This window comes from Grus americana, chromosome 2, assembly GCF_028858705.1.
Source record: "Grus americana isolate bGruAme1 chromosome 2, bGruAme1.mat, whole genome shotgun sequence".
NCBI classification, from domain to species: domain Eukaryota; kingdom Metazoa; phylum Chordata; class Aves; order Gruiformes; family Gruidae; genus Grus; species Grus americana.
The window spans coordinates 865,554-878,501 of NC_072853.1; the positions used below are offsets into that span (position 1 = coordinate 865,554).

Here is a 12,948-nt window from a genome sequence, read left to right on the forward strand (position 1 = left end):
ATGGGATGGGGATGGGGATGGGGATGGGATGGGGATGGGATGGGGATGGGATGGGGATGGGGATGGGATGGGGATGGGATGGGATGGGATGGGGATGGGATGGGGATGGGGATGGGGATGGGATGGGGATGGGATGGGGATGGGATGGGGATGGGATGGGGATGGGATGGGATGGGATGGGGATGGGATGGGATGGGGATGGGATGGGGATGGGATGGGATGGGATGGGATGGGGATGGGATGGGGATGGGATGGGATGGGATGGGATGGGGATGGGATGGGGATGGGATGGGGATGGGATGGGGATGGGATGGGGATGGGATGGGGATGGGATGGGATGGGATGGGATGGGGATGGGATGGGATGGGGATGGGATGGGGATGGGATGGGATGGGATGGGATGGGGATGGGATGGGGATGGGATGGGATGGGATGGGATGGGGATGGGATGGGGATGGGATGGGGATGGGATGGGATGGGATGGGGATGGGATGGGATGGGGATGGGATGGGGATGGGATGGGGATGGGATGGGGATGGGATGGGGATGGGATGGGGATGGGATGGGGATGGGGATGGGATGGGATGGGGATGGGATGGGGATGGGATGGGATGGGGATGGGATGGGGATGGGATGGGGATGGGATGGGATGGGATGGGATGGGATGGGATGGGGATGGGATGGGGATGGGATGGGGATGGGATGGGATGGGGATGGGATGGGGATGGGATGGGATGGGATGGGATGGGATGGGGATGGGATGGGGATGGGATGGGGATGGGATGGGATGGGATGGGATGGGGATGGGATGGGGATGGGATGGGATGGGATGGGATGGGGATGGGATGGGGATGGGATGGGGATGGGATGGGATGGGATGGGGATGGGATGGGGATGGGATGGGGATGGGATGGGATGGGATGGGATGGGATGGGATGGGGATGGGATGGGGATGGGGATGGGATGGGGATGGGATGGGGATGGGATGGGATGGGATGGGATGGGGATGGGATGGGGATGGGATGGGATGGGGATGGGATGGGATGGGATGGGATGGGGATGGGATGGGGATGGGATGGGGATGGGATGGGGATGGGGATGGGGATGGGATGGGATGGGGATGGGATGGGGATGGGATGGGATGGGGATGGGATGGGGATGGGATGGGGATGGGATGGGATGGGATGGGATGGGATGGGATGGGATGGGATGGGATGGGGATGGGATGGGATGGGGATGGGGATGGGGATGGGGATGGGGATGGGATGGGGATGGGGATGGGATGGGATGGGATGGGATGGGGATGGGGATGGGGATGGGATGGGGATGGGGATGGGATGGGATGGGATGGGGATGGGGATGGGGATGGGATGGGGATGGGGATGGGGATGGGATGGGATGGGGATGGGATGGGGATGGGATGGGATGGGGATGGGATGGGATGGGGATGGGATGGGGATGGGGATGGGGATGGGATGGGGATGGGATGGGGATGGGATGGGATGGGGATGGGATGGGATGGGGATGGGATGGGATGGGGATGGGATGGGATGGGATGGGATGGGGATGGGATGGGATGGGGATGGGGATGGGATGGGATGGGGATGGGGATGGGATGGGATGGGATGGGATGGGGATGGGATGGGGATGGGATGGGATGGGGATGGGATGGGATGGGGATGGGATGGGATGGGGATGGGGATGGGATGGGATGGGGATGGGGATGGGGATGGGATGGGGATGGGATGGGGATGGGATGGGGATGGGATGGGATGGGGATGGGATGGGATGGGGATGGGATGGGATGGGGATGGGATGGGATGGGATGGGGATGGGGATGGGATGGGGATGGGGATGGGATGGGATGGGGATGGGGATGGGATGGGATGGGATGGGATGGGGATGGGATGGGGATGGGATGGGATGGGGATGGGATGGGATGGGGATGGGATGGGATGGGGATGGGATGGGATGGGGATGGGATGGGGATGGGGATGGGGATGGGATGGGGATGGGATGGGGATGGGGATGGGATGGGATGGGGATGGGGATGGGGATGGGATGGGGATGGGATGGGGATGGGATGGGATGGGGATGGGGATGGGGATGGGATGGGATGGGATGGGATGGGGATGGGATGGGGATGGGATGGGATGGGATGGGATGGGGATGGGATGGGGATGGGGATGGGATGGGATGGGATGGGGATGGGGATGGGGATGGGATGGGATGGGGGGATGGGATGGGGATGGGATGGGGATGGGGATGGGGATGGGATGGGGATGGGGATGGGATGGGATGGGATGGGATGGGGATGGGATGGGGATGGGATGGGGATGGGATGGGGATGGGATGGGGATGGGATGGGGATGGGATGGGATGGGATGGGATGGGGATGGGATGGGGATGGGATGGGATGGGATGGGATGGGGATGGGATGGGATGGGATGGGGATGGGATGGGGATGGGATGGGGATGGGATGGGATGGGATGGGGATGGGATGGGGATGGGGATGGGATGGGATGGGATGGGGATGGGGATGGGGATGGGATGGGATGGGGATGGGATGGGGATGGGATGGGGATGGGGATGGGGATGGGATGGGATGGGGATGGGATGGGGATGGGGATGGGATGGGGATGGGATGGGATGGGGATGGGATGGGGATGGGGATGGGATGGGATGGGATGGGGATGGGGATGGGGATGGGATGGGATGGGGATGGGATGGGGATGGGATGGGGATGGGATGGGGATGGGGATGGGATGGGATGGGATGGGGATGGGGATGGGATGGGATGGGGATGGGATGGGGATGGGATGGGATGGGGATGGGATGGGGATGGGGATGGGATGGGATGGGATGGGGATGGGGATGGGGATGGGATGGGATGGGATGGATGGGGATGGGATGGGGATGGGATGGGGATGGGATGGGGATGGGATGGGATGGGATGGGGATGGGATGGGGATGGGATGGGGATGGGATGGGGATGGGATGGGGATGGGATGGGGATGGGATGGGATGGGATGGGGATGGGATGGGATGGGATGGGATGGGATGGGATGGGGATGGGATGGGGATGGGATGGGATGGGATGGGATGGGATGGGATGGGATGGGATGGGATGGGGATGGGATGGGATGGGGATGGGATGGGGATGGGATGGGGATGGGATGGGGATGGGATGGGGATGGGATGGGATGGGATGGGGATGGGATGGGATGGGATGGGATGGGATGGGGATGGGATGGGGATGGGATGGGATGGGATGGGATGGGGATGGGATGGGGATGGGATGGGGATGGGATGGGGATGGGATGGGGATGGGATGGGGATGGGATGGGATGGGATGGGATGGGGATGGGATGGGGATGGGATGGGATGGGGATGGGATGGGGATGGGATGGGGATGGGATGGGATGGGATGGGATGGGATGGGATGGGGATGGGATGGGGATGGGATGGGGATGGGATGGGATGGGATGGGGATGGGATGGGGATGGGATGGGGATGGGGATGGGATGGGGATGGGGATGGGATGGGATGGGATGGGATGGGGATGGGATGGGATGGGATGGGATGGGATGGGATGGGGATGGGGATGGGATGGGGATGGGGATGGGATGGGATGGGGATGGGGATGGGATGGGATGGGATGGGGATGGGATGGGATGGGATGGGATGGGATGGGGATGGGATGGGATGGGGATGGGGATGGGGATGGGGATGGGATGGGGATGGGGATGGGATGGGATGGGATGGGATGGGGATGGGGATGGGGATGGGATGGGGATGGGGATGGGATGGGATGGGATGGGATGGGGATGGGGATGGGGATGGGATGGGGATGGGGATGGGGATGGGATGGGGATGGGATGGGGATGGGGATGGGATGGGGATGGGGATGGGATGGGGATGGGATGGGGATGGGATGGGGATGGGGATGGGGATGGGATGGGATGGGATGGGGATGGGATGGGATGGGATGGGATGGGATGGATGGGATGGGATGGGATGGGATGGGGATGGGATGGGGATGGGATGGGATGGGATGGGATGGGATGGGGATGGGGATGGGGATGGGATGGGGATGGGATGGGATGGGGATGGGATGGGGATGGGATGGGGATGGGATGGGATGGGGATGGGATGGGGATGGGATGGGGATGGGATGGGGATGGGATGGGATGGGGATGGGATGGGATGGGATGGGATGGGGATGGGATGGGATGGGATGGGGATGGGATGGGGATGGGATGGGATGGGATGGGGATGGATGGGGATGGGATGGGGATGGGATGGGATGGGATGGGATGGGGATGGGATGGGGATGGGATGGGATGGGGATGGGGATGGGGATGGGGATGGGATGGGATGGGGATGGGATGGGATGGGATGGGGATGGGGATGGGGATGGGATGGGATGGGATGGGGATGGGATGGGGATGGGATGGGGATGGGATGGGGATGGGATGGGGATGGGATGGGGATGGGATGGGATGGGATGGGATGGGGATGGGATGGGGATGGGGATGGGGATGGGATGGGATGGGGATGGGGATGGGATGGGGATGGGGATGGGATGGGATGGGGATGGGGATGGGGATGGGGATGGGATGGGGATGGGGATGGGATGGGATGGGGATGGGATGGGGATGGGATGGGATGGGGATGGGATGGGGATGGGATGGGGATGGGATGGGATGGGATGGGATGGGGATGGGGATGGGGATGGGATGGGGATGGGATGGGGATGGGATGGGATGGGGATGGGATGGGATGGGGATGGGATGGGGATGGGATGGGATGGGATGGGGATGGGATGGGATGGGGATGGGGATGGGATGGGATGGGATGGGATGGGATGGGGATGGGGATGGGGATGGGGATGGGGATGGGGATGGGATGGGGATGGGGATGGGGATGGGATGGGATGGGGATGGGATGGGGATGGGATGGGATGGGATGGGATGGGGATGGGATGGGGATGGGATGGGGATGGGATGGGATGGGATGGGATGGGGATGGGATGGGGATGGGGATGGGGATGGGATGGGGATGGGATGGGATGGGGATGGGATGGGGATGGGATGGGGATGGGATGGGATGGGATGGGGATGGGGATGGGATGGGGATGGGATGGGATGGGGATGGGATGGGGATGGGATGGGATGGATGGGATGGGGATGGGATGGGGATGGGGATTGGGACTGGGATGGGGATGGGATGGGATGGGATGGGATGGGGATGGGATGGGGATGGGGATGGGATGGGGATGGGGATGGGATGGGGATGGGGATGGGATGGGGATGGGATGGGATGGGGATGGGATGGGATGGGATGGGGATGGGGATGGGGATGGGATGGGATGGGATGGGATGGGGATGGGATGGGATGGGATGGGATGGGGATGGGATGGGGATGGGATGGGGATGGGATGGGATGGGATGGGATGGGGATGGGATGGGGATGGGGATGGGGATGGGATGGGGATGGGATGGGGATGGGATGGGGATGGGGATGGGGATGGGATGGGATGGGATGGGGATGGGATGGGGATGGGATGGGGATGGGGATGGGGATGGGATGGGGATGGGATGGGGATGGGATGGGATGGGATGGGATGGGGATGGGATGGGGATGGGGATGGGGATGGGATGGGATGGGGATGGGGATGGGATGGGGATGGGGATGGGATGGGATGGGGATGGGGATGGGGATGGGGATGGGATGGGGATGGGGATGGGATGGGATGGGGATGGGATGGGGATGGGATGGGATGGGGATGGGATGGGGATGGGATGGGGATGGGATGGGATGGGATGGGATGGGGATGGGGATGGGGATGGGATGGGGATGGGATGGGGATGGGATGGGATGGGGATGGGATGGGATGGGGATGGGATGGGGATGGGATGGGATGGGATGGGGATGGGATGGGATGGGGATGGGGATGGGATGGGATGGGATGGGATGGGGATGGGGATGGGGATGGGGATGGGGATGGGGATGGGGATGGGATGGGGATGGGGATGGGGATGGGATGGGATGGGGATGGGATGGGGATGGGATGGGATGGGATGGGATGGGGATGGGATGGGGATGGGATGGGGATGGGATGGGATGGGATGGGATGGGGATGGGATGGGGATGGGGATGGGGATGGGATGGGGATGGGATGGGATGGGGATGGGATGGGGATGGGATGGGGATGGGATGGGATGGGATGGGGATGGGGATGGGATGGGGATGGGATGGGATGGGGATGGGATGGGGATGGGATGGGATGGGATGGGATGGGGATGGGATGGGGATGGGGATTGGGACTGGGATGGGGATGGGATGGGATGGGATGGGATGGGGATGGGATGGGGATGGGGATGGGATGGGGATGGGGATGGGATGGGGATGGGGATGGGATGGGGATGGGATGGGATGGGGATGGGATGGGATGGGATGGGGATGGGGATGGGGATGGGATGGGATGGGATGGGATGGGGATGGGATGGGGATGGGGATTGGGACTGGGATGGGGATGGGATCAGACAGGGCTGCCCCTCCCCCCCCAGATCCCCCCCATTTTCCCAGGAAGGGGCTTTGTGGGGGGGGGGGGGTTGGGCAGGTCCCTGTGTGAGGCCCAGGTCAGCCCCCCCCCCCAATGGCTGCTGGGGCCATGACACCACCTAATTAGCATCTCATTAGCATCTCATTGACTGCCCTTATGGGGGCGGGGCTTGGCGGGGGGGAGGGGCTGCCACCCATCTCCTTGGCCGGGGGGTGGGGGAGGGGGGCACCCATGGGGGAGGTGCTGGGGTGGCCCCCCCGGTGCTCAGCGGGGCAGCCCGGGCACCCAAGGGTGCTGCGGGGGGGCTGGGCCGGGGCTCATCAGCATCTTAATGAGCGGGCAGCGCGCGGCTGGGGGCAGCAGCTGGGCCGGGCCCGGCTCATTACGGGGGGGGCGGGGCTCCCCCTCATTACGGGCCCATCAATATGCAAATAGCGGCGGCTGCTGCCGGCGGGTGACAAATGGCCCCGCGTGGCGTGACCCCACGTCACCCGTGACACCCGGGGGGGGGGCTGCACCTCCCCCACCCCCCCCCATGCCCCTCCCCCCCATGGGGGTCCCCGGGCCGCAGCTGGGGGGGGGGGAGGGGCGGGGGCTCTGATGGGCTCCCCCCTCCCCCCACGTGTCCCCTCCCCCCCCCCGAGTGTCTCCCGGTGCCCCCCCGCGTGCTCGGGGGACCCACGGCACCCCCTGCCCCACAGCACCCACCCTGCCCCACAGCACCCCCTGCCCCACGGCACCCACCCTGCCCCACGGCACCCACTCTGCCCCACAGCACCCCCTGCCCCACAGCACCCCCTGCCCCACGGCACCCACCCTGCCCCATACACCCACCCTGCCCCATACACCCACCCTGCCCCACAGCAACCCCTGCCCCACAGCACCCACCCTGCCCCACAGCACCCCCTGCCCCACAGCACCCATCCTACCCCACAGCACCCCCTGCCCCACGGCACCCACCCTGCCCCACGGCACCCCCTGCCCCACAGCACCCCCTGCCCCACAGCACCCATCCTACCCCACAGCACCCCCTGCCCCACGGCACCCCCTGCCCCACAGCACCCACTCTGCCCCACGGCACCCACCCTGCCCCACAGCACCCCCTGCCCCACGGCACCCATCCTGCCCCACGGCACCCCCTGCCCCACGGCACCCACCCTGCCCCACGGCACCCCCTGCCCCACAGCACCCATCCTGCCCCATACACCCACCCTGCCCCACAGCACCCACCCTGCCCCACGGCACCCCCTGCCCCACAGCACCCATCCTGCCCCACGGCACCCACCCTGCCCCACGGCACCCATCCTGCCCCACGGCACCCATCCTGCCCCACGGCACTTTGGGGAGCGCAGCCCTTTATTGCGCAGCACCGGGGAGGGACCCCCGAAACGGGGGGGGACACACAAAATGGGGGGGGGGGGGGGCACGGACCTCGGCTGAGCTGGAGGGGGGACCCCAACATCTGGGGTGGCCCGTGAGGCCCTGGGGGGGGGAGGGGGGACATTGGGGGGGTCCCTCGTCATGGGGGGGTCCTGGTTACTGGGGGGTCCCTTGTCATGGGGGGGCTCCATGTTCTGGGGGGCTCCTCATCATGGGGGGCTCCCTGGTCACGGGGGGGTCCTCATATGGGGGGGCTCCTCGTTATGGGGGGGTCCTCATTGGGGGGGGCTGGTCATGGGGGCTCGTGGGGGGGGGGGTCCCTTGTCACGGGGGGGTCCCTTGTCACGGGGGGGGCTCCTCATCACTGGGGGGTCCCTCGTCGTCGGGGGGTCCCTCGTCGTCCGGCCGTCCTTCGTCATGGGGGGGCTCCTGGCCGTCGGGGGGTCCCTGGCGCGGGGGGGTCTCCCCGGCCAGCAGCCGCAGGCAGCGCCGGACGTCGTGGCGGCCGCGGTGGGGCCTCTTGGTGCCGCGGGGCAGCCGGCGGCAGGCCGAGAGGTTGAGGTAGGCCAGCGCCGGGCAGGCGGGCAGGAGGGCGCTGGGGGGGGGGAACGCGTCACCCACGGGGCGCCGGGACCCCCCCCTCGCGTGCGTGTGCCCCCCACCCACCCGCACCCCCTCCTGACCTGAGGGCGCCGGCGGTGACCTTGGTGCCGGCCAGGTTGAGGGAGCGCAGGGGGGAGCCGGGGCCGAAGGCGGCCATGGCGCGTGCCAGGTCCTGCTGCTCGAACCCGCGCCCGGCCAGGTCCAGCTCCCGCAGGCTCCGGCGCCATTTCCAGGCCAGCCCGGCGCTGCCCTCGCTCAGCCGGGGGAGCTGCTCCGCGCCGCACGGCAGCCCCAGGTACAGCTGCTCCAGAGCTGCCGGCGGAGACGACGGTTGGCACGGCACGGCACGGCACGGCCAACGTACCATGGCACGGCGCGGCACAGGCAACGTACCACGGCGCGGCACGGCCAACGTACCATGGCACGGCATGGCACGGCACGGCACGGCACAGGCAACGTACCACGGCGCGGCACGGCCAACGTACCATGGCACGGCGCGGCACGGCATGGCCAATGTACCGTGGCACGGCACAGCCTGGCACGGCCAACGTACCATAGCACGGCATGGCATGGCACGGCACAGGCAATGTACCACAGCATGGCACGGCACAGCACGGCCAACACGGCCCAGCACGGCACGGCACGGCACGGCATTGTGTGGCACAGTACAGCACGGCCACAGCACGGCCAACGTGGCGCGGCACAGCTAACGCTGCATGGCACAGCACGGCATGGCACGGCACGGCACGGCACGGCACGGCACAGCCAGAACGCCATGGTACGGCCAACGCGGCGCGGCGTGGCACGGCACGGGCTGGCCAACACAGCACGGCGTTGCCGCCACGGCGTGACCCGGCACGGCGTCACCCTGATGGCCCGGCCCAGCACGGCCCCGGGGGTTCGGGGGTTCGGGGGGTCTCACCGGCGCAGGGCAGCTCCAGCAGCGCGCGGGGGGTGACGCGGGCGCAGCCGCGCAGGTCGAGGAGCCGCAGGCGGCCGGAGCCGCGGAGCAGCCGCCGCAGGACTTGGTCGCCCACGCCGGTGCCGCGGGTGCTGGCCAGGCTCAGCTCCTCCAGGCGCGGGAAGCCGGGGGGGGGCCGGGGGGGGCCGGGGGGGCCGGGGGGGCCGGGGGGTCCAGCTCAGGTTCAGCAGCCGCAGCACCTGGGGGAGGGGCGGCAGGTGGGGGGTGGGTGGGGGGCAGGGGGTGCGGGCAGGGGGGTGCAGGCAGGGAGGGTAGGCAGGGTACCTGGAGGTGCAGGCAGGGGTGCAGGCAGGGGTGCGGGCAGGGGGGTGCGGGCAGGGGAGGTGCAGGCAAGGTACCTGGAGGTGCAGGCAGGGGGTGCAGGCAGGGGATGCAGGCAGGGATGAAGGCAGAGGGTACCTGGAGGTGCGGGCAGGGGATGCAGGCAGGGATGAAGGCAGAGGGTACCTGGAGGTGCGGGCAGGGGATGCAGGCAGGGATGAAGGCAGAGGGTACCTGGAGGTGCGGGCAGGGGTGCAGGCAGTGGGCAGGGGCGGTGCAGGTGGGGGGGTGCAGGCAGGGGGGTGCAGGGGGCACCTGGAGGTGCAGGCAGGGGTGCAGGCAGGGGGTACCTGGAGGTGCGGGCAGGCTGCCTGCAGTTGCTCCACGGGCAGCGGGAGGGGGGGCCCGGTGCCCCCCAGCGCCGTGTCCAGCTCCAGCAGCCGCAGGTCGGGGCAGCGCCCGCTCTGGGGGGGGGAGGGGGGGGGTGGGTGAGGTGGGACCCCCCCCCACCCGTGGGTGCTGCCGGGGGGTGCGGGGGGGGGTGCGGGGGGGTCCCCACTCACCGCCAGCGTGGCCAGGACGGGGCCCAGGCGGGGGCCGCAGCTCAGCCGCAGCCACTGCAGCCGGGGGCCGGCGCCCTCCAGGAACCCCACCACGGCCGAGGGCTCCACCTGCGGCACCCCACGGGTGACACCCCCACGGGGGCCGTGTCCCCCTCCCGTGGGTGCCCTGCCCCCCCCCCCCCCCCGGGGGGTCCATATCCCCTCCCAACATGGGGGTCCCCCCTCCCACAGGTGCCCCCCCTCCAAGTGCCCCCCCCACGGGTGTCCATCCCCCCCCACCCCCCAGGTGTCTGTGCCCACCCCCACGGGTGTTTTCCCCCCCTCCATGGGTGTCTGTGCCCCCCCCCCCAAGTGCCCGTGCCCCCCACTGGTGTCCACCCCCCCCATCTGTGTGTCCGTGCCCACCCCCACGGGTGTTCCCCTCCCACGGGCCCCCCCCATTCTGCCCCCTCCCCCCCCGAGTCTCCAATTCCACCCCCCGGGTGTTCCCCCCTCCCCCCCGTGCCCCCTCCCCCTGCCCCCCCCCGGGTGTCCGTGCCCCCCACGCGTGTCCGTGCCCCCCCACGCGTGTCCGTGCCCACCCGGCAGTGGCTGAGCTCCAGGCGGCACAGGCGGGGGCAGCGGGGGGGGCAGCTGGGCCAGGGGCTGCGCTGGGACCCCCCCACAGCGGCGCAGGGCCAGGGAGCGCAGGAGCGGGCAGTGGGTGCCCAGCGCCTGGGGGGGCACGGACACGCGTGGGGGGGGCGTGGGGGGGGGGATGTATGGGGGGGGTCATGGGGGGGGCACGGGGGGGGTCTTGGGGGGGGCCTGGGGGGGTGATGGGGTGCGGGGGACTGAGGGGGTCCCTGGGTGGGGGGGGGGGTTGGGTGAGAGGGGGGCAGGGGGGGCCTCCGGGGGGGGGGGGGGCTGAGGGGTCCCGGGGTGCAGGAGGTGGGGGGGGGGGGTCCCTGGGGTGGGGGGGCTCTGGAGGGGGTCTCCAAGGTGGGGTGCCCCCCCCCCCAAGTTATGGGGCAGCCCCCGGTGAAGGTCCAGCTCCCCCCCCCCCCCCCAGACGTGGGTGTCCCCAATGTGGGGGTCGCCCCCCCCCCAAATGGGGTGTCCCCCCCAAGTAGGGTCCCCCCCCCCCCCAAAGTGTGGTCTGCCCCCCCTCCAAAAGTGGGGCCCCCCCCAAAATGTGGGGTGTGCCCTCCCCCAAAGCTGGGTCCGCCCCCAAAAATATGGGGTGTCCCCCCCCAAGTGAGATTCCCCCCCCCCAAAAGTGGGGTTTCCCCCCCCCCAAGTGAGGTGTGGGCCCCCCCCCCAGAACTGGGGTGCCCACCCCCCAAATCGGGGGCCCCCCCCTCACCTGCAGGACGAAACCCACGTGGCCCCTCCACCCGCAGAGAACAAACTCCTGCAGCAGCGAGAACCTGGGGCGCCCCAAAAATCGGGGGGGGTGTCCCCAAAATCAGAGGGGGTCCCCCAAGTGATGGGGGGGGGTGGGGGGGGGGGGTGTCCCCTGGTGGGTGCCCCCCCCAGCACCCACCTGCTCTCGGCCAGCCACTGCAGGGTGCCCAGCACCCTCCTCTGTGGGGGGGGGGGGGGGTCCCCCCAGCACCCCCCCAGCGTCACCCGCTGCCAAAGTCGGGGTTCGGCGGCGGCGGCGCGCCAGAGCCGGCAGACGCGGGCAGCCCTGGGGGGCGGGGGGCACACGTGGGACGCGCACGGCGTTTTGGGGGGGGGGTGTGGGGAGGGATGGACACACACCCCCCCCCCCCGCCCCATAGATGTGGGGCAGCCCCCCAAGTGCCCACCTGCAGAGGAAGGGCACGGCCCCCTCCTCCTCCACCACCCCCTGGAAGATGCGGACGAGGATTTCGGGGGGCAGGCGGGAACCCCACGGGCTCTGCGGACCCACGGCGGAGCCTTCGGCCTCCTCCTCCTCCTCCTCCTCTTCCTCCCGCCGCCTCCTCTTCCTCCGTGGGGCGGATTTGGGGGGACGCCGGGGGCCCGTGGCGGGGAGGATGAGGAGGACGTCGTCCGTCGTTTGGTGAAGGATGAAGTCGGGGGCGGCGGGGCGGCGGCGTGGGGCGCGCCGTGGGGCAGGCCGTGGGGCGCGCCGTGGGGCAGGCCGTGGGGTGGGGGTGTTTCGTTGCCCCGTGGGTGTTGCTTGGGGGGCAGGAGGTAGAGAAGTGGGGCTGGGGTGTGGGGTGAGAGGTTAGGGGTCAGGGCAAAGGTCGGACCCACGGCCGGACCCACGGCCGGACCCACGGATGTGGGTCCGGCCGTGGGTCCGGCCGTGGGTCCGACTGTTGTAGGGAGGTGGAGGGACACCCCCCCCCCCAAGTCAGACCCACACTTGTGGGGCAGGACCCACTGAGGGGGGGCATGGGGGGAGGGGACGTTCCCGCCGCTCACCGGCTGCTCGCCGCCATCTTGGTGGGGGAGGGGCGGAGGGGGCGGGGCCGGTAACAGGGGGGGGGGGGGAGGGGCGGTGGGAAACGCACGTGGGGTTGTCCCTCGTGTCCGCGTCACACCACCCCCCCCCCCCCGCATCGTATCCGCGGGGGTGATGTCACGGTGATGTCACGGCGCCGGCACCGTGGGGTGG

At 68.9% G+C, this 12,948-nt stretch overlaps 1 protein-coding gene across 1 annotated transcript; it reads right to left on the reverse strand.

Moving 5' to 3' along the window:
* Positions 1–8,195: 8,195 nt before the first annotated feature.
* On the reverse strand, positions 8,196–12,784 carry FBXL6 (F-box and leucine rich repeat protein 6). Its single transcript, XM_054818582.1, is given in 11 exon segments — positions 8,196–8,544; positions 8,633–8,864; positions 9,475–9,682; positions 9,684–9,713; positions 10,146–10,259; positions 10,359–10,648; positions 10,877–11,072; positions 11,704–11,767; positions 11,884–12,030; positions 12,152–12,535; positions 12,756–12,784. Coding segments are annotated over 11 exon segments (1,935 nt in total). The 5' UTR covers positions 12,773–12,784; the 3' UTR covers positions 8,196–8,291.
* Positions 12,785–12,948: the final 164 nt, after the last annotated feature.